The 24,845-nt window shown below is 36.0% G+C and overlaps 2 protein-coding genes across 2 annotated transcripts; one reads left to right on the forward strand and one right to left on the reverse strand.

The window, feature by feature from the left end:
• Positions 1-3,440: 3,440 nt before the first annotated feature.
• Positions 3,441-6,751, reverse strand: LOC117329085 (NADH dehydrogenase [ubiquinone] 1 subunit C2-like). Its single transcript, XM_033886798.1, has 3 exons — positions 6,586-6,751; positions 4,263-4,406; positions 3,441-3,653 (listed from the first exon to the last, which is right to left on the reverse strand). The coding sequence occupies exons 1-3, from the start codon at positions 6,668-6,670 to the stop codon at positions 3,589-3,591; spliced, it is 294 nt and encodes a 97-aa protein (XP_033742689.1). The 5' UTR covers positions 6,671-6,751; the 3' UTR covers positions 3,441-3,588.
• Positions 6,752-6,778: 27 nt separating this feature from the next.
• Positions 6,779-20,647, forward strand: LOC117329084 (protein arginine N-methyltransferase 9-like). The gene is made up of 10 exons (XM_033886797.1): positions 6,779-7,169; positions 11,432-11,668; positions 12,431-12,598; positions 12,754-12,865; positions 14,439-14,515; positions 14,997-15,171; positions 15,820-16,033; positions 16,876-17,428; positions 18,473-18,626; positions 20,193-20,647. The coding sequence occupies exons 1-10, from the start codon at positions 6,877-6,879 to the stop codon at positions 20,568-20,570; spliced, it is 2,361 nt and encodes a 786-aa protein (XP_033742688.1). The 5' UTR covers positions 6,779-6,876; the 3' UTR covers positions 20,571-20,647.
• The last annotated feature ends 4,198 nt before the right edge of the window (positions 20,648-24,845 follow it).

Genomic DNA, 24,845 nt, shown 5'->3' on the forward strand with positions numbered 1-24,845 from the left:
CTAAGCAATGTATGATATTTATATTTCATTGGCAGCATCCCTAGATGGCTGGGCTTCAAATTTATAAAAATGATGGGGCTGACCCTCCAGGAGCCTCAGGGGCAGGCCAAAAACTGGCAGTTCTGCTCTAATTATGTAAACCAAGTTCAATTAATTTCCTTTAAGTCTTCATTTGAATCAGAAAGCTATTTGTTCATTAATTACATTACTGAATGGCACTGTACCAACACTGGAAAAGTTTGTATAATTTAAGTTAGTTTTTTGTCATATTTGCTGACATCCAGGTGAGTGATACAGGCCCTCTGGGCCTCTTGTTATTGATATTTTACTCTGAAGTCAGGAAGTGAAACATACAAATGTATGTGCATGAAGAAAAATTCTAACTTTGACTGTCTTTGCATCGTCACAACACCAACAAGACATACTCTGTCTCAGGACTAGCTGGGGTTTCTGACGATGGTGCATTCACCAAGCTTTGTTAACTCCAAATTATAAACCTTGAGATATCATACCAATTCAAACCAATTTTACAGCCCTTTTGATATATTGACAGCCGATACAATAAAGAGGACTTATTAAACAACCTGGTTAAAATATTACAAGGTCATTTTTTATTACCATCTTCGTATGAAAATGAGGACATAGATAATGTCAGGAATATCCCGATAAATCACACACAGATAATTTTGGAGGATAATTGAGCTGCAAAAATATAACCAGAGAATGTGATGAGATGACTCAATCAAAAAAACATATTCCCTTTCTTCCTACAACAGTTTACGAATAATAGAAATCATTACCATTGTCCAGATAAAAATACCTGGCTGCTCCTTAAATCCAGAGCAGCAATGGTCATTGTGTTTATCTTTCTACCTTTACTGTTAGTTTGTCTCAGAAATGCATAAAAAATGGCTCCCATGGAACAGAAATATATCTACAATTAACACAAAAATAAACGAAGAAATAAAAGTGTCTTTGGGATGCAACTACAACTATTTATATTTACTTCTAATGTGAAAGATACATAAGACAGGTTCTTTGAGCTGAAAACAAATTGCTGACTGGCAGCCACTCTGGATTTTGAGTTGTAAGTGGATATAACTATTTCTCAGTTCGAGGACAGCCTCCCCTGAGTGCATGATATGCAAGTGTGTCAGTGTTTTGGGAGGCTGCAACATGTTTGAGTGAGCGGTATCCGTTTTGCAGCCATACTCAAATTAAGGGCCCACAACTGAAAATTACTAAAGACTGCCTGTAGATGAGAGACAATTTGATAAACCAACTATGTGGCTAAAAATGTCATTTGCGTACCCAGTCATATAAATATGTTTGCGTATATGTTGCAGACATGTACAATATTCATTTTGTTTTGAAACTTTGAAGCATTATGGTTGTTACATTAAACAACGATTCAACTGACCAAAGATCAATGTCTCTGGGTCAAAGGTCGAGATTAAATTAGTATTTTTCCACTGTTTAATATTTTGTTAAAATGCTTTGAAGCAATGTTGGTTAGAAGGTCTCTTGCAAGCAAATCAGTAAGTGTTGTATGGGAAAGTAGTCTGGTAAGAAAATCAAGTGGTATTTTGATTCAAATCTTAAGACGTAATGTTGACATATCAGATATTTATTTGATGTAGACGTATATATATATTCCAAACTGTCAGAATATACTGATTTTTTTTGCTGTACTGAGATGTACATCCTGATGGAATCACACAGGTGTAAAATTACCAGGTATTTTCCCAAAATAGCACCCGTTGTGCATGCAAACATCTGGTATCGCAGCATGGAGACCTGTCAAATCCTTAAAGGGCTTTTAAACTTGTCAAATGTTGGGTTTTAAATTGTGTAACAGGTTTGTATCTATAACTTCAGGCATTTGTGGCTTGAAATTAACTTCAAATGAATACATTATAGGTTTAAATCATTAGTAATAAAATATAGCGGCTGATTTACTTGTGTGTGACCAAGAATTAAAGGAGTCAACTGTCTTACGGTCAAGGTTACAGGGTCAAAGGTCCAGGTAATTTTTTTTCCATGGCATGATGAAGCAAAGATGTTCATAATTAAACAAGGAATCAACAGACAAGAGGTAAAGATCATTGGGTCAGAGGTCTAGGTCACTGGGTCAAAGGGTAAAGTCACTTTTTGTAGCTTTTCACTGATGAACATTATGTTATAACACTTTGAAGCAATTTTGGTCAGGATTAAACAAAGAGTTAACTGACCAAAAGTCAAGGTCAAATTTTCTACAATTTCAGTGATTTTTTGTGACACTATGAAGCAATGTTGGTTGGATTTCAACAAGGAGTCAACCTGACTTAAATTCAAGGTCATTGGGTCAAAGGTCAAGGTCCAAATTTCTTTCTATCTTTTCACTTACCAGGGTAAATACTTTTTGTGATATTATGAAGTTAAGTTAGTGGGAATTTGACAAGAAACCAACTGATTTAAAGTCAAGGTCACTGGTTCAATTTAGTGATGAACATTTTGTTATGCAATTATGAAGCAAAGTTGATCATAGCTAAACAAGGAGCCGACTGACCAAAGACCAAAGGTTTAAGGTCAATGTCAAATTTAGTATTTTTCACAGATGAACATTTTGTTCAGATATTATCAAGCAAAATTGGTCTAAATTAAAGGATAAGTCAACTGACGAAAGATCAAGGTTACTGGATTATAGTTTGTTTGTTGGGTATATAGTGATATGTTCAGGCAGGAACTCCTTGTAGTAGATAATGGCTTCCTCATTGTACAACATATGGGAGGTCTGCTGCATACCATCCAGAGGAGTTAAGATTGTCTTTCTGAAGTGTCTGTTTCTTAGCTTATTAAGAAACACATACCGCCAAGGGTAGGGAGTATTGAAACACTCAACTGGGATCTTAACTTGAGGTTATTTGACCAACACAGCTAACCAACTGAGCTATCGCAGCCCTCAAGGTCAAGGTAATTTGGGTCCAAAGTTCAAAGACAAAGTGGATCTCTGACTATGACCATGCATGGCTCTTGTGAAATTAAATTTATATGGGCGGATGTCTTTTTATGATTATGGGGGATATATTGCCACAATACTGACCTGTCAGTGTTCTATTTTTTTTTTTTAATGACTTGACACTTCCAATGCCATAAATAGGATATACAGTTCTGATTTTCGATATTGAAAAGTTCTAGTAATAGATCTAGAACAGTAAATTGGCATCTGACATCTCAAATATAATCAACAGATTATAGGCTAGTGTTTCAAGAAATGAATGAAAACTACTGGTATGAAATAAATACTGTATCCAAAATTCAGTACCAGTTATGAGGATAAGATCTGTAAATTGATCATGTCTGTCCCATCACTATATCAGTAAACACACTACAGTCAGATACCAGTGGATAAGTCATCTTATATCTGAAAGCTAAACCCTATTCATAATAAAAACAATAACTTGATAGAAACAAACGTCTTTTATTTACATAAATACACAGTACATTCAGTCATTTCACTTACATCCAATTAAAACTGATCAGTAAACGAAGTAAATCAATTAAACTGTCTAATTTACAGTTCATATTTCCTATATCACACTTCTTTCACTAATCACAATCGGGTCTGAAAGGGGCCTTCCACTCTTTGAAAACCTCTCCCCATTTTTTTCGTTCTGGAAAATAAAAATCATAACAGTGTAAAATGTTGAGTTGAAAGTGAATTGCAAAAGATTCCAATTGAGATATTTAAAAATATATACAAAGTTTCAGTATTCAGAGATCATTTCTGAGACATTCCCCAATGATGACAGTAGGTCTAATTGTTTCTGAGATATTCCCCAATGAGGACAGTCCTAAGTTCCAGTCATCATATCTAAGGAAGTGCTGACATTTAGTCTACCATATGCATGCAGTTTTAGTATGAGTGAGGGGGTGAACATGTACATGGGGCACAACATCAATATTACTTGATAGTCCAATTTTGACCAAACTTGGTAGAAATAATCCCCTGTAGGTAGGATCAGAATCCACACACATCCAACTGCTCACCTAGCTTGCATCAAATGCTTGCAATTTGGGGATGTTTAAGGTCCAAGAAAGGTCACAGAGTATGTTTTAAGGGTTAATTTTTACAACTTTTTGGATCTTGGTAGCCAGATTACAATTTAAAAAGACCATGGCCATATGCCCATCCATGAATCCCCTGCCGTTTTGCACGTCACATTAGCTATCACATTTTTTGAAAATTAAAAATGAAAATAAAACAGAACAGCAATTCTTACCTATTGTTGGAAAATCTTCTGGATGTGTTCGTACATACTCCTCTAACTGAAACAGTCGCACTCTATCCATTTCATCCAGCTTTGTACGAAAGTAATATCCAAAAACACCAAATGCCACTCCACATGCAAAATTTCTTGGGTGTCCTATTGAAAAAATCATTTTCACATTCATAAGCAAATATGTCTTTCAATGATTACTATCATGTATGTACACTTGCAAATGTCATGGATTGATTCTGCCAGGTAATTTCGAAATGAAATTGAGAAAATGTTGGCATTTTTGCTGAAAATAATGATCAGTGATTTGACAGTTTTATTTTACTGGTTTCAAAATTGCCCCAATTATCAGAATATAGAATTAGTTAAGAGTTATTATTGTTACTTTTGATGGTATAGTAGATTTACTAAGAGTTCTATGCCAAAGATGTTACAGTTATATCTAAGGGATAATTATCTCCCTTCCATTTCATATTTTTATTTATCACTGATAGTTAGTGCAGTGGTATATAAATCCAAAAGAAATACGCAAAATTTATCTTATGAACAATTTATGTATCAATTTCTTATCTCTATTAGGTATTTTGGGTGTTTTTGGGGTATTTTTATGGGAGTCATTCAAGCAGTGATAAATTAAATCTACATGTGGGTCCTGGGTCATCATCTTTGCTAGCCAAGGCTTCTGATTGCGTTACACTCCATGAACCCTTGGCAGATATAGTCGTGTTTAAACCGTCGCACCCTGGAATCCCAGGGCATCCAATCAAATCACATTTTACATTCAGGCTTGGTTTCGCAGTAAACAAAAATTGCGGCGCCCAGTGCAGAGCTACCTTATTGACTATGTCATGCATGGCATTTACATAAATAAGAGACACACAATCTTTGGGGAAACATTCAGTGTTTGATCAATTGATAGAAATCATTGATCACATATATATATATATCTCCTCAAAATGACACCAGCCTTCATGTGTGACTGTAAATATCACCTATGAAATACATAGGTAAGGCTCGTTTTGATTGGTCAAAAATTTCAAACATAAAGGTTGGTAATTTTGAATCTCTGCTAGAGGGCCAGAACTGATGACTATATATCTGCCAAGGTTTCATAGAGTGCAACGCAATCAGACGCCTTGGCTAGCGAAGATGCGGGTAAAGGACTCCTAAAATTTTGTTGGGACCCATTATGGCCATAGCATGATCCATAGTTTAACAAAACTAGAAAGATGATCCATACAAATATAAATGTAATTTTAAATTATCAATGATTGTTCATCACACACCATAAGTTGCAACAAAACCAACCAATTTGATTAATCAACAGCCAATAAGGTATTTCATTGAGACCAATTTATGCTCTTGCAACACCATACAATCCGTCTATGCTTGGTTACCCACCTACCTAGCCCGAGTGTCCTCTGGTCCTGACACCATGACCAGACCACAGGCGTCTGAAGTTCTGACAGTAAACTGAGATATAATACCATAGACAAAATACGAGTATCTAGATCTACTATATTTTTTATAGTAGATACTCTTATTTTTTCTATGGTATTAGATCTATATCTCAGTTTACTGTCAGAACTTCAGACGCCTGTGACCAGACATGGTGTCAGGGCCAGAGGAAACTCGGGCTACCACCTACCTTAGGTAGTACCTCTATATAGCTAGCTACGTACTCTTATAGAAGAAATTTTAAGGCATAGTCTATTTGACATTTAATTTGTTGCCCATTGCCACAGGCCATGGGTGCATTTTACTCCAACAATGTTAGAGGTTTTACACGGCGAGATACTTTTGACAGGCGCCGTCGCAGTCGGCAAAATAATATCCGATAGAAAAAGAGCCGACCAGCGGCCTCTTATGTTATTATAGGAGTAGGGTGCATTTCAACCATGAATCTAGATTTAGCATTGCTTGTTAATTTTCAACTTCATACTTTAAAAAGCAATAGTTTAAATGAACCATAAATATATTCAAATGGCAGTAGTCTCTATACTATCATAATAAAAATTTACCTAAAGTCATTAAGTGCCGAAACGTCTTGGTAGAAAATAAAGCATCCCCATTCAGCCGGAACGGGGTAAGATGTGATCATTGTATGCAGCTTTTTTTTATTAAGTGTTTGGTTATTTACTTAAATAGTATTCATATATGTAATCTAAATTCCCATGTTTTACGATCTTTCGTTTGAATCCAATCCAACAACCGCTCAAACTTATGTCCCTAATTTGTAGACGAGTCGTCTTGCTTTGAGAAACGATAGTTCCTCAGAGCACCGTGTTACTGCTTTGCCCCAAATATATCAATTACAAATATTTACCTCGATGCAATGGCACTCCTGACCTAAAGTTCCATAACGCTGAACCACCAAAGCCTGAAGCGAAAAACAGCAAATCCATTAACATCTTGCCAGTTCTGTTTGATTCTCTACCAAGAACCAAAACGTGAAGGGCATACGAAACGGAAATATGTTTTACGCATGCGTCGCTCTGAGCAAAACATCCGGTGTTTTTTTTACTAAGCACGTGAAAGTGTAAGTGGAAAAAGACAGCTTCAATAATTGCTCAAAAACTATTGATCAGGGCAAATGTAAACATTGAAAAGCAAGAGGATGGGAGATGGAGGTGTTCGACAAGTCGCAAAGATTTCTTTAGCGTCAGCTAGGTCTTGTCTTTCGAAAAAAAGATATGGTCGAGCTTTCGCCAACTTTTTGTTGTTTCTGAAACTTGTTCCTGAAAATCACGACGATGTACTTGAGGATTTCGTTATGACCATGCGACTTTGGACTGAAAGTCTCGAAAAGGATGGCAGAATTGAAGATTTATTTAAGTGTTTCGACCAGGCGTGCGAAATTCTACCTGACAATGAATCAATATTAAACAATATTGGCGCACAATTATTCAGGTATTCATATATCCTGTGTATGGTTGTATAAATTATTTCGGAGGATTATGAATACTGGATGAGTGTAAAGATGATATTATTATATTCACATGTGTGTACAAGCCTTGGTATATATTCCAAACCCCATAGTTTGTATATTTGTATAATCTGCTAATATGTAAGGCAACGCATGAAAAAAAGAATTTTGTCCTTCCAGAAAACAGAGACATATATACAGAGAGATTAGTAACATCGCTATTTCCCCGTACAGATAGTGGCTCCCTTTATTCGTGACCACTCAAGCATATCCCTTATCAAGAGCGTCCTGTCTCCTATCAAACACACGCGAGCGCAGGTAAATCGGGCTATGCGCATGTGTGTATCGTAGTATTGGAACTTATTCGACATGTTCTGGTTAATCCGCCATTACGGCAGACCAAAACATCGTCATTTTAAATACACACAGAAAGCACATCGTTTTATTTTGGCCACTACAAAAGTTACCACATTAACCAAAAACTATCAAACTTATGGGATATAGTCTTATTGATCATGCATATTGTTGTCATTTATCCGTATTTTCGAAAATCCATTGGGTCCTATTCGACATGTCCAAGTTTGTAATTAAGCCGCCATTACGTCAGACCAAAACATCCTCAATTTTAAACGCACACAAAAAGCACATTGTTTTATTTTGGCCACTACAAAAGTTACCACATTAACCAAAAACTATCATAATTATGGGATATAGTCTTATTGATCATGCACATTGTTGCCATTTATCCGTATTTTCTAAAATCCATTGGGTCCTATTCGACATGTCCAAGTTTGTAAATAGCCGCCATTACGTCAGACCAAAACATCGTCAATTTTAAACGTACACAAAAAGCTGATCGTTTTATTTTGGCCACTACAAAAGTTACCACATTAACCAAAAACTATCAAACTTATGGGATATAGTCTTATTGATCATGCATATTGTTGTCATTTATCCGTATTTTCGAAAATCCATTGGGTCCTATTCGACATGTCCAAGTTTTGTAATTAAGCATCCATTACGTCCGACCAAAACATCGTCAATTTTAAACGCACACAAAAAGCACATTGTTTTATCTAGGCCACTACAAAAGTTACCACATTAACCAAAAACTATCATACTTATGGAATGTGGTCTTGATTATCATTCACACATTGTTGTCATTTATCCGTATTCTCGAAAAGCCCATAGGGACTTTTCGAAAATTGGAGATTCCCGCCGATCTTTCCTGCGTTGTGCTTGACTTTCATACTCAAAATACAAACACTTGGACAGCAAATTGTGATATATTTCATATTGATGACACTTCTGCACTTTGATATTAATAAAATTAAAGCACATAATTGGATCTTGGTGATGATTTCAAATAGAAATTATCGATAATTATGTGTCTGGTTTTCAAGTTTTCTCCAATATGGGTCTAGTGAAGACTGAACCGAGTGACCGCAAAGGATTGTGGGAAGGTCAGGGGCCACTATGTAAACACAAGGGCAAATAGAGAGCTGCCAATCTCTCTGTATATATGTCTCTGCAGAAAATGAGCAAGGGAAATTTTAAGACTGAATTTGATAATACAAACGGTTATATACTGCCTTAACACTTCCATTATTTCCCATTTTAACCTTACTCTAAGACCGCTCACAATTGACCAGAAGTCTAGGCGACCAGTCTAAGCTAAATGTGCCATATAATTAAACAAACACACAGAGGAAATAAAGAATAACGATTACTTTAATACACTGCATAAATATCTGTTAAATAAAACATAATTACATATACATTAAAAACATTTTCTTATAAAGCAGTGACAGCCATTACAATATCTTTTATACAAGTCTAGTTATATAAGTTTATTCTAATAATAATGAAAAAATATTATTGTTTACATTTAAATTGGTATGTAAGAGCAGAAACATACACATGTATAACAGAGATAAGTAACTCTCTATTTGCCACTATAGTCTACTGGCCTTCCCACTTCACTTGACGCCATATTGAAGAAAACCAGACACTGGTTTTTTTTTTTAAATACCAAATGTTATGAATAAAAATGTTTTGTTTAGTTTTGCATATCGCTAGTAAGTTAGTTTCTGGATAATAGGGTAACATTATTTTAGGTTATAGTGTTTTTAGAAAATCTCATTGCGATACGAAATGATGAACATTTTTATTTGATCCATTCAAGAATATATTCGTAATTACAAAACTAGGACATGTCGAATATGACCCAATGGATTTTCAAAAATACAGATATATGATAACAATGTGCAGGATCAATAAGACTATATTCTATAAGTATGATAGTTTTTTGGATGATGAAGTAACTTCTGTAGTGGCCTACATAAAACGATGTGCTTTTTGTGTGCGTTTAAAATTGACGATGTTTTGTATTGGCAAGTTCCGCTACATCAATACACACATGCGCAAATAAGCCCGATTTACCTGTGCTCACGTGTGTTTGTTAGGGCACAAGGCTCTCTCGATAATGGATATGCTTGACTGGTCACGAATAAAGGGAGGCACCAGTACGGGAAAATAGCGATGTTACTAATCTCCCTAATACATGTTTCTTGTAAGAGTTTTAGACTGACAAACACTAAAAGAACAATACACAATGTCATATGCCTCTCAAGAGTACTTCTTAAACTTCTCATGGGTGAGAAAAGTTTGTGAAAACATTTTGATGCAACAACATGCTTTGCATGGGACACAAGTCCATAAAAGAAATCTAAGTGGAGATAATTAGTGCCTAGTATCAGAGATACAGGTGCCCTATCACTCTGTCTGTCCATATATTTAGTTCCTGGCTGATGATTTTAGTATATATTGAGCAATTTATATGAAATTTGGTGAATTCAGATGTTCAGTTCACAAAAATACACATGTACACTGAGGTAAAAAAAAAGTCAAGGTCATTATGTCCAATTGTCAAGGTTAAGTTTTGTATCTTTTCACTGATGAACATTTTGTTATGACATGATGAAGCAAAATGGGTCAGAACTAAATAAGGAGTCAACTGACAAAATGTCAAGGACGTCACTGACTGGGTAGAATGTCAACATCAAATTTTATATCTCAGTTTACTGATGAACAATCTGTTAGGACACTATGCACACTATGTAAAAATCAGAGATCAGGTCACTGGGTCAAAAGTCGAGGTCTAATTTCATGTTTTCATTGATGAACAGTTTGTTAATTATAAGATATTATAAAATCAGTTGTTTGGATTTAAGAAGGAGTCCAATTGGAAATTATCAAGATAACTGGGTCAAATGTCAAGATCCAATTTTGTGTTTTTTTTTACTTATGAACATTTTGTTGTAACATTATGAAGCAAAGTTGGTCGGAATTTGAAAAAAAAAAGAATCAATGTGTAAAGATCAAGGTCATCGAGTCCATGTTCAAGGCCATTTGGTTCCAAAGATCAAGGACAAAATGAGTCTCTGACTATAGCTCTGATTCTTAGTGAGGGAAGCATTTAGGATTAAAATCAAATCTAATAAAGATTTTTATACCGGTATTTTCATTTCTGTTAGCCCAGCAAATATGAGGTAGATGTGTACAATGTAGATTTTGCTCCCTTGTCATTATTTTTGAAGTTGTCAAACGTCAATCTCAGCAATATGGACTTCTCAATGATTAAGGGGGATACATTTCCACACGATGAGTCCCTCGCTTGTGTTCTAGTTTGCTATAAAAGTTGCTTCCCTTCCTGACCCATAAGTTTAAAAAATTTGGTATGGTTGCAGGTTCAAACTTTGCCAATGAACTTTAAACTTTAATTTAGAAGGTAATAAGCCAGCTAAACAACATCAGTCTCAATTTGTTTTTCAAATTATTTATAAGAATTGTATATCAGAACTCACTAATTAGACTAACAAGACTCTCATTTCTTACTTAAATGTGTTGTCAAAAGTTTGCTTTAATTACTGTCAATTGCAAAGTATAAATAAAATTTGTATTATGATAATGTAAATACAGAGCTGTCTGATTTAAGTCTACAGATTGAAAGTTCACTTATTTGTTTAATTCTGATAAATACTTCCTGCAATAAACAGCTCAGCCAGAGAGAATTTCCCTTTAAGCTTGATTGGTTCAGCATAAGACTAGCTATAGTAGGCCAAAATTCCTGGGTTTGATCCCCCATAATTTTGATTACTATGGATTAGTCTCTCAGATCACAGCATTTTTACAAGAGAAAAAATGCAATATACATATAGGTCTTGTTTGTTTTTATTATTTTCAGACTTGGCTATGCAGAAGAAGCAGTCTTATACATAAGAAAGTCACTCCATCTGAACCCAGACTATTTAGCTGCAAGAGAAAATCTTGAAAACATTTGCAGCCACCTGGTTGAAAGATGGCATTTTCGCATGCTCAATGATGTACGTAGGAATTGTGCATATAGGTCTGCCATCCAAACTGCTGTCCAATCTGGTTATCACACTGTTCTGGACATAGGCACGGGATCAGGAATACTGAGGTATGTAACTTAACTGGTTCAAGGTCGGGAATGCTGAGGTATGTAACTTAACTGGTTCAAGGTCGGGAATGCTGAGGTATGTAACTTAACTGGTTCAAGGTCAGGAATACTGAGGTAACTTAACTGGTTCAAGGTCGGGAATACTGAGGTAACTTAACTGGTTCAAGGTCGGGAATACTGAGGTATGTTACTGCACTGTTCTGGACATTGGCACAAGGTCAGGAATACATGTTTGTATAATTACACAGTTCTGTACATGTGCCCATATCCATAAAACGATCACATGTACAGTTCATGCCAGATTCAATGCTGACATTTTCTGGTTGATGTTTAAAACCACTTGTATAGCTTATAGTGATATTAAGTATTTTCATCCATAGTCAACAGTTTTAGTAAACCAGGAGAAAAATGCAATAAATGAATCTGTGTATGTCATACCTTAAAATATAATATTTTAATAAAATCAGTTTTCAATTTGACTGCATTCTAATCCACATTTTTGACTAGGGACATCCATTTATTACAGAGAAATCTGGTGCCTTATCAATCTTTAATCTCAAATTATCTGTTTGTTCAGAAACCGGTGTAAATATTTATATTTTCAGTAATACCTTTTCCTTCCTTTCTGGGAAAATTTGTTTCATCAAAGAATTAAAATCTACCCTACATTACACTTGTAAAATGAAATGTCAAAGAAATTTTAAATTAATTAAATTTTTTTATCAAAACACTGTAAAATCAGTTACATCTTGTTTATTCCAGTCTGTTTGCAATAGAATCTGGAGCAGGTGATGTGACAGCATGTGAGAAATCAAAGACAATGTTTGAAATTGCACAGGATGTGTTCCGGGAGAATTCCGCTCTCCATAAAGTACGTCTTGTGCGTGAATTATCTACAGACTTGACCATTCCAAAGGATCTGCCAGGGAGGTAATTACTTATTGTTAGAAAACAAATGGCACCAGATCTATAATAAGATATCAGATAATCATGATGAAAACTGAACTTTAATTTATCACTTATTGGATAAAATGGATTTAACATAGTCACAGTGTGCGATTATTGAGAAATTTGATTGGTTCCAGGGTATCACTGGTGGTGACAGAGACATTTGATGCTGCTTTATTTGGAGAACGTATTATATCTACATTGCAACATGCCTGGAAGGATCTTCTTATGCCCCCAACATCTAGACTGGTAGGCAAAAAATGATTCAAGGGAGATAACCCACACATTTAACAGCTAATGCTACCTTTAATATTGTAATATATGTAATATATACCTACCTAAGCTTATGTATAGATAGTCTGCAAAATATCAAAATGAATGGAAATTTGGACATTATGTTGTAGTTTATAGGTCACCTGAGACAAAGTCTCAAGTGACCTATTCTAATCCCCTTTTGTCCGTCGTCGTGCGTCCGTAAACAATTTACATTTTCGACTTCTTCTCCAAAACCCCTAAACCAAATTCAATGAAATTCGGCAGGAAGCTTCTATGGCTAAAGGTCAACCAAAATTGTAAATTATGTGGTCCCCACCCCCCAGGGGCCTGAGGGGCGGGGCTAAAAAGGGTCAAATTGACTAAAACTTCAAAAATCTTCTTCTCTACTCTCAGATATGTTGGAATCAAACACTCTTCATAGATGGAAGAGTCTTAAGGTGCTTTACCAAAATTGTAAATTTCATGACCCAGGGGCTTGCATTTGCCCCTGGGAAGGGGGTAAACTTTACTATAGTTTATATATAGGGAAATCACATTTTTGACTTTTATTTGTTTTATTTCTATTGGAGTTCATTCTAATTTGGTAAACATTGTCTTGGCAGCATGGGATGACAGTTTGATTGCATGCACATGTTGGCCCTGACTGACCCCCAGGGGCCTGAGGGGCGGGGCTAAAAAAGGCCAAATTGACTGAAATTTCAAAAATCTTCTTCTCTACTCTCAGATATGATGGAATCAAATACACTTCAAAGATGGCAGGGTCTGAAGGTGCTTTACCAAAATTGTGAATTTCATGACCCTGGGGTCTCAAGTTTTCCCCTGGGGCGGGAGTAAACTTTACTATAGTTTATATATAGGGAAATAACACTTTTGACTTTTATTTGTTTTATTTCTATTGGAATTCATTCTAATTTGGTAAACATTGTCAGCATGGGATAACAGTTTGATGGCATGCACATGTTGGCCCTGACTGACCCCGAGGGGCTGATAGGCGGGGCTAAAAAGGGTCAAATTGACTGAAATTTCAAAAATCTTCTTTTCAGACCGAAATTAGGTAGAATCAAATACTGTTTATAGATGGAAGGGTCTTAAGGTGCTTTACTAAAATTATGAATTTCATGACCCTGGGGTCACAAGTTTGCCCCTGGGGAGGGGGTAACTTTTACTATTAATAGTTTATATAGGGAACTCACATTTTTGACTGATTTGTTTGATTTCTATTGGAATTCATTCTAACTTGGTTAACATTTTCAGCATGGGATGAAAGTTTGATAATATGCATATGTTGGCCCTAACTGACCCTTAGGGGCTGATGGGCAGGGCCAAAAAGGGTCAGTTAAATTAACTGAAATATTTCAAATCTCAGGTGACCGTTAAGGCCCATGGGCCTCTTGTTCTGTCTTTAAACCATTATAGATTCATAAGCAGGTGCTTTGCCTTCTTTAATAATAATTTGTTCCTGTATTATATATTGCATTATTAGATATCCAAATAAAATATAGTGCTCTTTGAAGAACATATAGAAATTGAATGTTGATTTGTTCAGCGCTCTAAAGTGATACCAAGTGGAGCAACCCTATACATATGTGCAGTAGAATCCGAAGCCATCCGCACACAGAACAGGTATGTACTGACTCCAATTACAAGGTACTTGTTTGTTGTGGGATATAAAGACAAGCATGTCCAATTCACCAATTATCTTTTTACCCATATGTCCTTTTAAATATACATAGAATTTTAGATCATCTGACCTGAAGATACTGATTTTCCAAACCTTCTCTGGTTAATCACTGTCATAACAAACTTGAGAATGTAGGATGTTGTACTAGTGTATCCAGGTTGTTTGTAACTAAGTAAGATGACAGTATAAAGCAGCTCTTGAGTGGTTTTATCATTGGGAAATGTTACTGTAAAATGTTTTATAAAAAAAAACAACATAGTATGAAACAATCTAAAAATCTTGAAACCAATGTTTAATCTCAAATTAAATTTCATAATTGAATATTAATGTACAAATGTATCCTGATACAGTATTCGTTGTGAGGGGATAAATTGGAGCAATTTTCTGGACTTCTTGACTAGTTCTAATTTTTATACCTGGCAGGTTCCTGTACCCTGGCTTACACAAATTAGATATGGGAGGTATTGGGATAGTATGTACCACTGGTACTTCTGCTGACGAACCTTACACCACAGAGAACCTCGCTCGACTCCGAAGGGGACACAAGATGTTGTCAGAACCTTCACTTCTGACTTGCATCAACTTCAATGATCCCCTTGTGAGTATTAACACTGAAACAGTCACGAGTGACCCTATGATAAGGTCACTAACAGTTTCTAGCTGAAGTGGCTAGTGTAACTCAGCAAGACTAGTAGTTCTGACTTCCTGTGTGAGCATCACAATAGTAATTCTAGTTCATTGGGTAACTTGGGTTACCTATTGGGTAGTCAGTCTAGTTGTAGATAGTTTTATTATAAAAAAATGATCTGATAATGCTAATATGACATGACTTCTTTAAATTAACAGAAAAGTGTAGAAACAAGATATTTAGCCTGTAGCTTTCTAGTTCTGAGCGCAACAAGGTTTACAAAAAAAAATGTTTTGTCCCATCCAAACTCAATGTCACAGAGGTGAAATTTTGTTAAACCTCTAAAAATGAAAAGCCTACATACAGGATATTAGGACGTTGCCGTTGCTGTTGCTTATCCTGAGGCCTATGATGTTTGTGAAAAGAGATGACCTTGGCCCATATTGAAAATGCAAATTTATTAACACCAGATCAAATGACCTATGGACATGAATAGTGTTTACCAACCTAGCACCTTGCTTTCTAATATTCAACTACATATAAGATTCTGATAGTATATAATGCACATATGAAGATGAATCCATAGAAGTGATTAAATCTTATTTTCTTCCTGTGAAGGAGCTGGACATAATAGCCAATGGAATTGAATGGCAGGCCACTCTACCAATCACAACCATAGGAAAGTTAGATGCCATTGTGTTCTGGTTTGACCTTCACCTTGATGATGAAATCTCTATAACAACAAACCCTTCCATGGAGAACTGCTGGGAGCAAGCAATATTCCCTGTACTTCCATCCCATTTCCATCAAAACTGCTGTGGAATGCTTCATGGTAAATATTATAAGACTCTATCATATGTGGTCATGTAGGATAGGGATATTCCACCCGAGGGGTCACAAAATGTGGTAAAACCCGAGGCTCTGCCGAGGGTTTTACCACATTTTGTGACCCAGAGGTTGAAATATCCCTATCCTACATGAACCACATATGATTGAGTATTTTTCTCTCATTCCCCAACCTAAAATATGCAAAAATAGGCACTATCTGTCGATAGCTTTCTCAGATAGACGCCATTTTTTCTCAATCCAAACTTTTTTTCTACTGCATATAATAAAAAAAGAACAGCGCCAATCGATTTACCATACCCCATATATGCAAACAACGTTTGCTGTTCTAAAAACGAAGGAAACCATTCATTTCCACAGTCTTAACGTTGTTTCAGCAGCCCTGTCATTGCAAGCGAAGCCAAATCACTTGATGTTGGCCAAGCTAGTGTGTCCTTTCGCGTGAAAATATAGTTCCATGTTTTATTAATAAAAAACAATAAAAGAACGTGTTTTTTTACATAATTTATATCATAAATAAAAAAAATTATTATCTGATTACATATCTTAATTCAATGACGATGTGTTTACAAATCTATAGATAGATCTACTTTCGGTTCGGCGACCTACTTTTGTATCATTGCGTGCGCGTGGCTATCCTACACCGGAAGCGAGGTAATACACACACAGCAAGCATGGGTGTATTTACCTGGACAGACCAGTATGATACCGGTAGGGATGAGAGAACAGTAATTGCTTAATATGATTGCAGCTCTAATGAATTTTTTTTATATATAATTTCCTTTCATTAGAATGCATTCCTCAACTTCATAATCTTTAATTTTTCAGACACACAACATGGTTTTATAATTCGAGAGGGAGACTCTCTTCATGTGAAGTTCAGTCTGGGGGAAAATTGTCTGTGGTTGGTGTCTTGTCACTGTTGCCATGACAGTGATGAATCGGTGCCCTACATGCCCTTGGCAGACTTCATCTGTCCACCTCAGGTCACAGAACAATACATGCTGGACAGGACAGAAATAGACAAACTTAACAATTTGTATTACAATAAAATGTTCTGTCAAGCTATAGACAAACACGTTTCACTTCTCAATGGTGCCGACAGCCTCAGAATCCTGGATTTCTGTGGTGGATTATCTCCCCTTTGTTTACAAGCACTGAAGGATAGTCATCATCTAGGTATTGTAATAGCTAGAGAAGGGCTGCAAGACCTTATATGGAAGCTGATGTCTGTAAATGGCATAGAAAATGACAGACTTCTGCTTGTGGAACCTTCAAATCTGTCAGAGGTTGAGGGAGAGTGTCAACTCCTCTTGTGCGACATCATTGAACAATGTGGCATTCTTAAGCAGCAAGTCCTAGAGGACATCGCTCTTCTCAGGTGAGTAAACAAAACAAGTTCATTAGTATTTTTCAAATTAGACTAAGTACACTTTCCAGGTACGTCAAGCTCTAACACTTTCCAGGTAAGTCCAGTTTGAACACTTCCCAGGTAGGTACAGTTTGAACACCTCCTAAGTAGGTACAGTTTGAACACTTTCCAGGTAGGTCCAGTTTGAACACCTCCCAAGTAGGTACAGTTTGAAAACTTCCCAGGTAGGTACAGTTTGAACAATTCCCATGTAAGTCCAGTTTGAACACTTCCCAGGTAAGTCAAGTTTGAAGACTTCCCAGGTAGGTACAGTTTGAAGACTTCCCAGGTAGGTACAGTTTGAACACTTCCCAGGTAGGTACAGTTTGAACACTTCCCAGGTAGGTCCAGTTTGAACACTTCCCAGGTAGGTACAGTTTGAACACCTCCCAGGTAAGTCCAGTTTGAACACTTCCCAGGTAGGTCCAGTTTGAACACCTCCCAAGTAGGTCCAGTTTGAACACTTTCCAGGTAGGTCCAGTTTGAACACTTGCCACAAGCAGGCCGTGTTTGTCCCAGGTACATCAAGTTAGACTAAGTACATCTTCCAGGTATGTCAAGCTAGTGTGCTTCCAAGGTACGTCAAGTTAGAATAAGTACAACAACTATGCTTTCCAGGTAGGTCCAGTTTGTACACGTCCAAGGTAGGTCCAGTTTGTGCACGTCCAAGGTAGGTTAATTTAAGTACAATTTCTAGGTAGGTCAAACTAGTATGCCTCCCAGATAGGTCAGGTTAGACTAAGTACAACAACTAAGCTTTCCAGGTAGGTTCAGTTTGAGCACTTCCATGGTAGACCCAGTTTGAGCACTTCCAAGGTTGGTCACGTTTGTACACATTTCAGATAGGTCAAGTTACACATGAATTGACTACTGATATACATTATGTATACCCAGGGTCAACCTTTCCACTGTATATATGAGAGTTCCCTGAAACATATCTCCTGTGATAAATTAAATTGAAATAGAATAGACTAGTAATACATACCTGTACTTCATGTTCTTCTTCAAACACAGGGCCACATGTCTATGTTCTGGGGGAGTCATCATTCCTGGCAAGGTTACCATCCATGGTCTCTGTGTGGAGTCGGAAATGCTACATGGAGATAGTGCCGTCATCAATGAACGCACACTGGGTTACAACATTGCCAAGTACATGAACAATTATCAGGTAGGTCTTCACCAAATCTGAACATCTACCCACTTTAATGTAATTGTACCCCACTACCTACCGTACAACAAAGTATTATAAAGCACTGTCATTATTTATTTTATTCCTTCTGCAAGCCTTTCATTTTAGTTATATTGGCATAGTGGTTCTCGTTCTGGGTAATAGGAGGATATTACACTAATTGTATCTTGTCTTATTCCATTTTAGATATACATGTATATTTGCTTTAATAACAGTTTTACAAAAAGTTCATCGGAAATCTTGTGATTGTCCTTCTGGTAGGGATTTCTGACTTTCAACTTTGCCAGTATTTATAAATTTTTAAAAAGTTTTAAAAATTTAAAAGATAAAACTGTCTTAAGATTAAAATTTTTCACAAGTCCACCTGGTTATATACGATCTTGAGGCAAAGATGGGTAAAGTATCTGGGGGCATTACCTCTTAGAAGCTGTTCAATTTCTATGTTTGGGCATACCTAGCATTGCAAGTATTCAGTACATGTTGGCCATGATGTTTTCTTGAGAGATTGTCCCTAGTATTATCCAGATATCTGAAATCCAGATATAAATATTGGAGTGACTGAGGGTGCAACATTTACTCTTGGATGTGATTCCATAATGGTGTCAAGGTATACATGTAGTTGGTGTGTTCATATATTGGGTATTCCAATCATTTGTGGTGGATTCCAATAGTGAAGGGTTTGAGTGTTGATCAAGTTTCAGTGATTTGGTAATCTACAATCCATAGTGAGTGATTAGTAATGTGGACAGGTTTCTAGCTGTGATATTCTGTATAATGTTGTGTGTATTTGACAGTGATTTTACTCTTGAAAAAAAGAATGCCTGACAGGTGGCAATCTTAGATATTTAACCAACCAATCCATCATCAAATGGGAGCAGAGGCAGAATAAATTGTCCATTGTGAATTTATCAAGAAATACAGAATGGATCTTCTCCTTGGTGCCTTGTTATGCAATTTACCAAGATTGATGAGATAAACAAAATGTCTGACTGAAGGCCATCTTGGATTTTGTTTCAGGTCTTATTGCTATTTCTCAGAAAGTGCTGGATTAATGTCATATGCACCAGTATAATCATCTTGGTGCCTAGTGGTGCATGTTAAGTTTGTGACTGATCAGATAAACCTAATTGTTGATTGGACAGACTGGCCCCCAGCCCCAAAGAATGGAATTATCCCCCCTAGTTTGACTAGACATATCCTAGGGACCAAAGTTATAAAGAACAATTTTATTTATAACCTAATAATATTCTGGACAGGTGTCAGTCTACCACTAGGTTTAATCTGGCATTTTGTTAGTTTTAGGATTGTTATTGCTATTCTCAGTAAGTGTTAGATGGATTCTCCAAAACCATTACAAAAACAGGTTTCCCTTGGTACTTTGTTGAGGCTAATTGGATTACAAAATTGCCAACAGGTGGCTATTTTGCTTTTTGACAGATGAAGTTTTTGCTATTCTCAGAAAATATTGAATTAATTTGAATTTTATTGCATGTTTTATGTTTCAAATAATTTCTGTTTAACAATACAAATATGTCCTTCTTCCAGATGACTAACCATGTTGATATAGATCTGGCAACGTTATCACATGTCAGGCTCTCGGACCCATTTGTCTTGATGAAATTTGATCTCAACGAGCATCTCCATAATGATGAGCCTCCATCCTTTCTGGAGCAGACACAGGAGGTGAAGGTCACCATGACAGATGTAGGACATCTCACTGCTGTTGTATACTGGTTTGAATTTGAACTGGCTGATGGTTTGAGGTTCACAACACTCGATGGAACCTCCCATTGGAAACAAGCTGCTGTAATGTTAAAATCTCCTATTGAATTTACAATGGGACAAACAGTGGACTTAAACATTTCATTGAAAAACAGTTGTATCAGTATCAAAATTGGTAAACAGTTGAATGATACTCCATGAATAAAAGAACCGATATCAGACACCATTGTAAAATAGCCAATGAATTGTACATCACCAAATACAGTGAATACATTTTATACAATATCCAAAATTGTAATCTGTACAGTGAATCCATGTACTATATGTATTGTATATACAGTTGTCATTAATAGTCCAGGAAATACAATCAAACCATTTTAACAATGACAGATGAAATATTTTAAGACTTCTGAAATTCAAGTTATTGACTGATGCTGTAGCCAGGAAGTTCTGCAATGTATAGAGGCCAAGAAAAGCATGTCACTATGTCGGTGACGAAGAATTGACATTACAGGGAAACAATTCTTGAAATGCAATCAATTTAACAAGAAATATCTTTAAAAAAGATAAACGGCATAGTTTTAATGCTGGTGGTTATAATGTAAAACTGCTGGTTAAATAAATCAACAAATTAATGCGTTTCAGCACAGATAACAAAATTATATCAGTTTGAATCATTTTTGGTGATAATAAGACTGCATTTGAATCAGGAATATAATTTTATTAATGTATCATTTGAAAAGGATACATCCACTTATTCAGCTTGCATTCAATCTTAACTTTGTTTCGTCTTTTTAATTGCATATCTGTATTTTGCATTTACTGCTACATTGACCAATCACATACTTCATCTTGACCAGTAACGCCACCTGTCGCGTCATATCCGGGCCAAAAGAATATTATACGGCCATGCCGAAAAATCTTCAGGTCAAATCAGAACTTTTTTAACTTGCATGTCAGCTTTAATCTTGAACCCTAATATTGCAAGGCTAAAGGTTTGGAATGATATAATCCCGCCAGAATCATCTAATATAAAGGTCTTAATTATTAAGAATCCTTCTCCTGACTGAAGCAAGCTTTTATCACAGTGCAAAGCCTTTCCTGAAGGAAGCATGAACGGGGACTGAAAGATAGTATCAATAGTAAGAAATGCAAGAGATTGTATGAAATTGTGTGAATTCTGTCAAAATGGGAACTTTCCTCAAAAGTTGCAAACTATATTTGTTAATTTCAAAAATGGTGGAACAAACACAAAAGACAATTTAAAGGCAGATTATTTGCAATAGGTACATGTTCAAATTCCTAAGGAAGACTCCATTGATCAGTAACTGAACTTTGAGGTATCCATTGGCTGACCTGTTGTGTAAAAAAACAAGGGCCCAATGGGCCCAAATCGCTCACCTGCAATGCAGTAATCTTTTCATATATGGATCCTGCAGTTATTTGAAAGCATGCTACAGGACCAATATAATGTCTCTCTGCACTTTGGCTATTCACTAAAAGTCATTAAAAGATTTAAGCATACTTGATCGACGTGACCTTGAAGGTCAAGGTCATTCATTTGAACAAAGTTGGTAGCACTTCACCCCAGCATGCTACAGACCTAATATCAACTCCCTGGGACGCTTGGTTATTGAGAGGAAGTCGTTTAAAGATTTTAGCCTTTTTGACTCCTGTGACCTTGAATGAAGTTCAAGGTCATTCATTTGAACAAACTTGGGAGCCCTTCACCACAGCATGCTGCAGGCCAAATATTAGGTTTCTGGGACTGTTGGTTATTGAGAAGAAGTTGTTTAAAGATTTTAGCCTTTTTGACTCCTGTGACCTTGAATGAAGGTCAAGGTCATTCATTTGAACGAACTAGGTAGTCCTTCACCCCAGCATGTTACAGACCCAATATCAAGTCCCTTGGTCTTTTGGCTATTTAGAAGAAGTCGTTTATTATTATTTTTAGCATATTTGACCCCTGTGACATTGAATGAAAGTCAAGGTCATTCATTTGAACAAACTTGATAGCTCTTCACCCCAGCATGCTACAGACCCAATATCAACTCCCTGGGACACTTGGTTATTGAGAAGAAGTCGTTTAAAGATTTTAGCCTTGTCAACTTTATTCATTTGAACAAACTTGGTAGCCCTTCACCCCAGCATGCTATAGGCCCAATATTAGGTCTCTGGGCCTTTCGGTTATTGAAAAGAAGTTGCTTGAATGGAAAAGTTGACGCCGGATGGCCTGTCAACTTTGTCAACTTAATACTGAAATTGTTAATGGCTTTAAGAAGTGTCATTCAGTAGTCACAAAATATGAACATACAACAGGAGGAAGTTTAAATATTATTTATTTGATATCAAATGAACATAAAAGCTAACAACTAGTCTATGAAAAGGAGGTATGCTGGTACTAGTGAAACTGTATACATAATGCAAAGTCAGAACTGCAGCCATTTGTCATGTTTCCATGCAGTTTTATAGACACTATTGTAAAATGAAGAGGAAATGCAGATAATCATAATTATTTATGTGTAAAATATGCTACATATACAAATTTTCAGTTAGCTCCAGTATAGTATATTGGAGTGATAAGTGCAGTGCACTCAACCATGGGTATCCGACAATGACAGTTCTGCAGGACAGGTATATCTGTTTATATCATAAAATTGTGGAGCCGCTGCAGGCACATAACGATGATTGTTGGATATGGAATTTATTTCACACTCGTAAGTTGTTTTTTAAAAGTTGCAAAAGACATTCGACAGCAAGTGTCTTTTGCAACTTTTAAAAAATAACTTACGAGTGTGAAATAAATTCCATACCATCAATCATGAGTCAAGTGACCTATTTCTACCACAATAATATCGGCTTGAATCAAAGGGAAATGTGGCCAAGTATAATTGTGCGTATGCAAATAAAGTGTACCGGTGACGTCCGTGACCCGGTGATGTGACATCATTGATTATTGATGACGTCAATAACAATTGCAGCTTGGGTCAAAGTTCGAATTCTTGACCAATCAAAAGACCGGAAGGTCATATACCACTAGGGGTATATAACATATATTTATCCAACAGTCGGCACATTTATACACTGGCTTGAGAGTGGAATAACAGTATTGTGGTAGAAAACATATTTTACTACTGTACCTGTAGATAGTACTTTTTAAATGTATCAAAATTACTGCATTTATACCAATGTCAGCAGTAACTTTCATATATCAAGTTGAAATGATTGAAAGTACAGAAACATTCCACAATAAATGAATCCATGTACATCTTTTCAAATTGACATATAACACAATAAGAAGAATATGGAAATGCAATTTTGTTGATTTTTTTATAAAACAAAAATAAAATCATCCACTTTTCTGTCACTTGTGTACCATAATAAATGTATTTACCTTGTATTATGTACATTTTTTGCAAACTAACAATCATGAAAGGATACCTTGATTGGCACATGCCGAATCAGCCGGTCAGCCTAATTTTTTATCAGTTCCTCGTCTGGTTTCTCTTGGGTTCCACCTTATCAACTGGACATACGAAAGTGGATACACTTGTTGGGTGATTACGAATCTATCATGCCAATGACTTAAAACTGATTATAAGTTTATTTCTGGTAATCATCTGGGTTCCATAACAAAGTTAGGAACAAAGGCTGATTGCAAGTCTCCATGTATACTTCCCATGTGGAGATATTTATCTAGGTAGTATACATACAAAACACACTCAATTAAGTTTTTAAAAAAACACTGTATTTTAAGTGTTATTTTTTTTCTTTTTCCTACAGGGGAGAATAAATTACACAACTTTGTAAAAGCATATTTGAGCAGCAATCCATCTATTTCAAGCTTTTTTGATTGTCCTTAAAATACTATTAAATGTACACATTGTGTTGCACTTGTGTTTTGATGGGGGACGGTTTGTGTTGCTTATCTACAAATAAATAGTTAAAAAAATGTATTTTCCATCTCCCACCAAAGATTCACATCTCGAGTAGCTTGTACAATATCTTGGACATAGAAACTTTGTAAAAGAATTATAGACTCTCCAGGCAGTAACACTAGTTGCCGACTTCCATGCAGCAAAATGATAAATAAAACTGATGATGTATACACAATTTGGATACAGACTATGATATCACAGTTTTTCTCGACTAACATCTTCATAACAAACTCGCACATCTCTTAACAAATACATAGCAAACCGAGGTTAGTACTTAATTCCTCACCATTAAAGAGGAATTCCTCACCATTAAAGAGGAAATTGGTATGTTTTTTACTATGATGTAAATATAACGATTACATTCTCTGTCGGGCACACATTTCAACTTGTACATTCTATATATTAAGTGAATGTAATAAGTTAGGATCTGTTTAAACACATGCCTCTCAATCACAAACAATATTAAAGCATTGTTTCCATAATATTACTCCAAAGCTTTGTGGGCAGGGTTGAACTGTATGGTAAATAGAGGTTACAC

Source organism: Pecten maximus, chromosome 6, assembly GCF_902652985.1.
Source record: "Pecten maximus chromosome 6, xPecMax1.1, whole genome shotgun sequence".
NCBI lineage: Eukaryota > Metazoa > Mollusca > Bivalvia > Pectinida > Pectinidae > Pecten > Pecten maximus.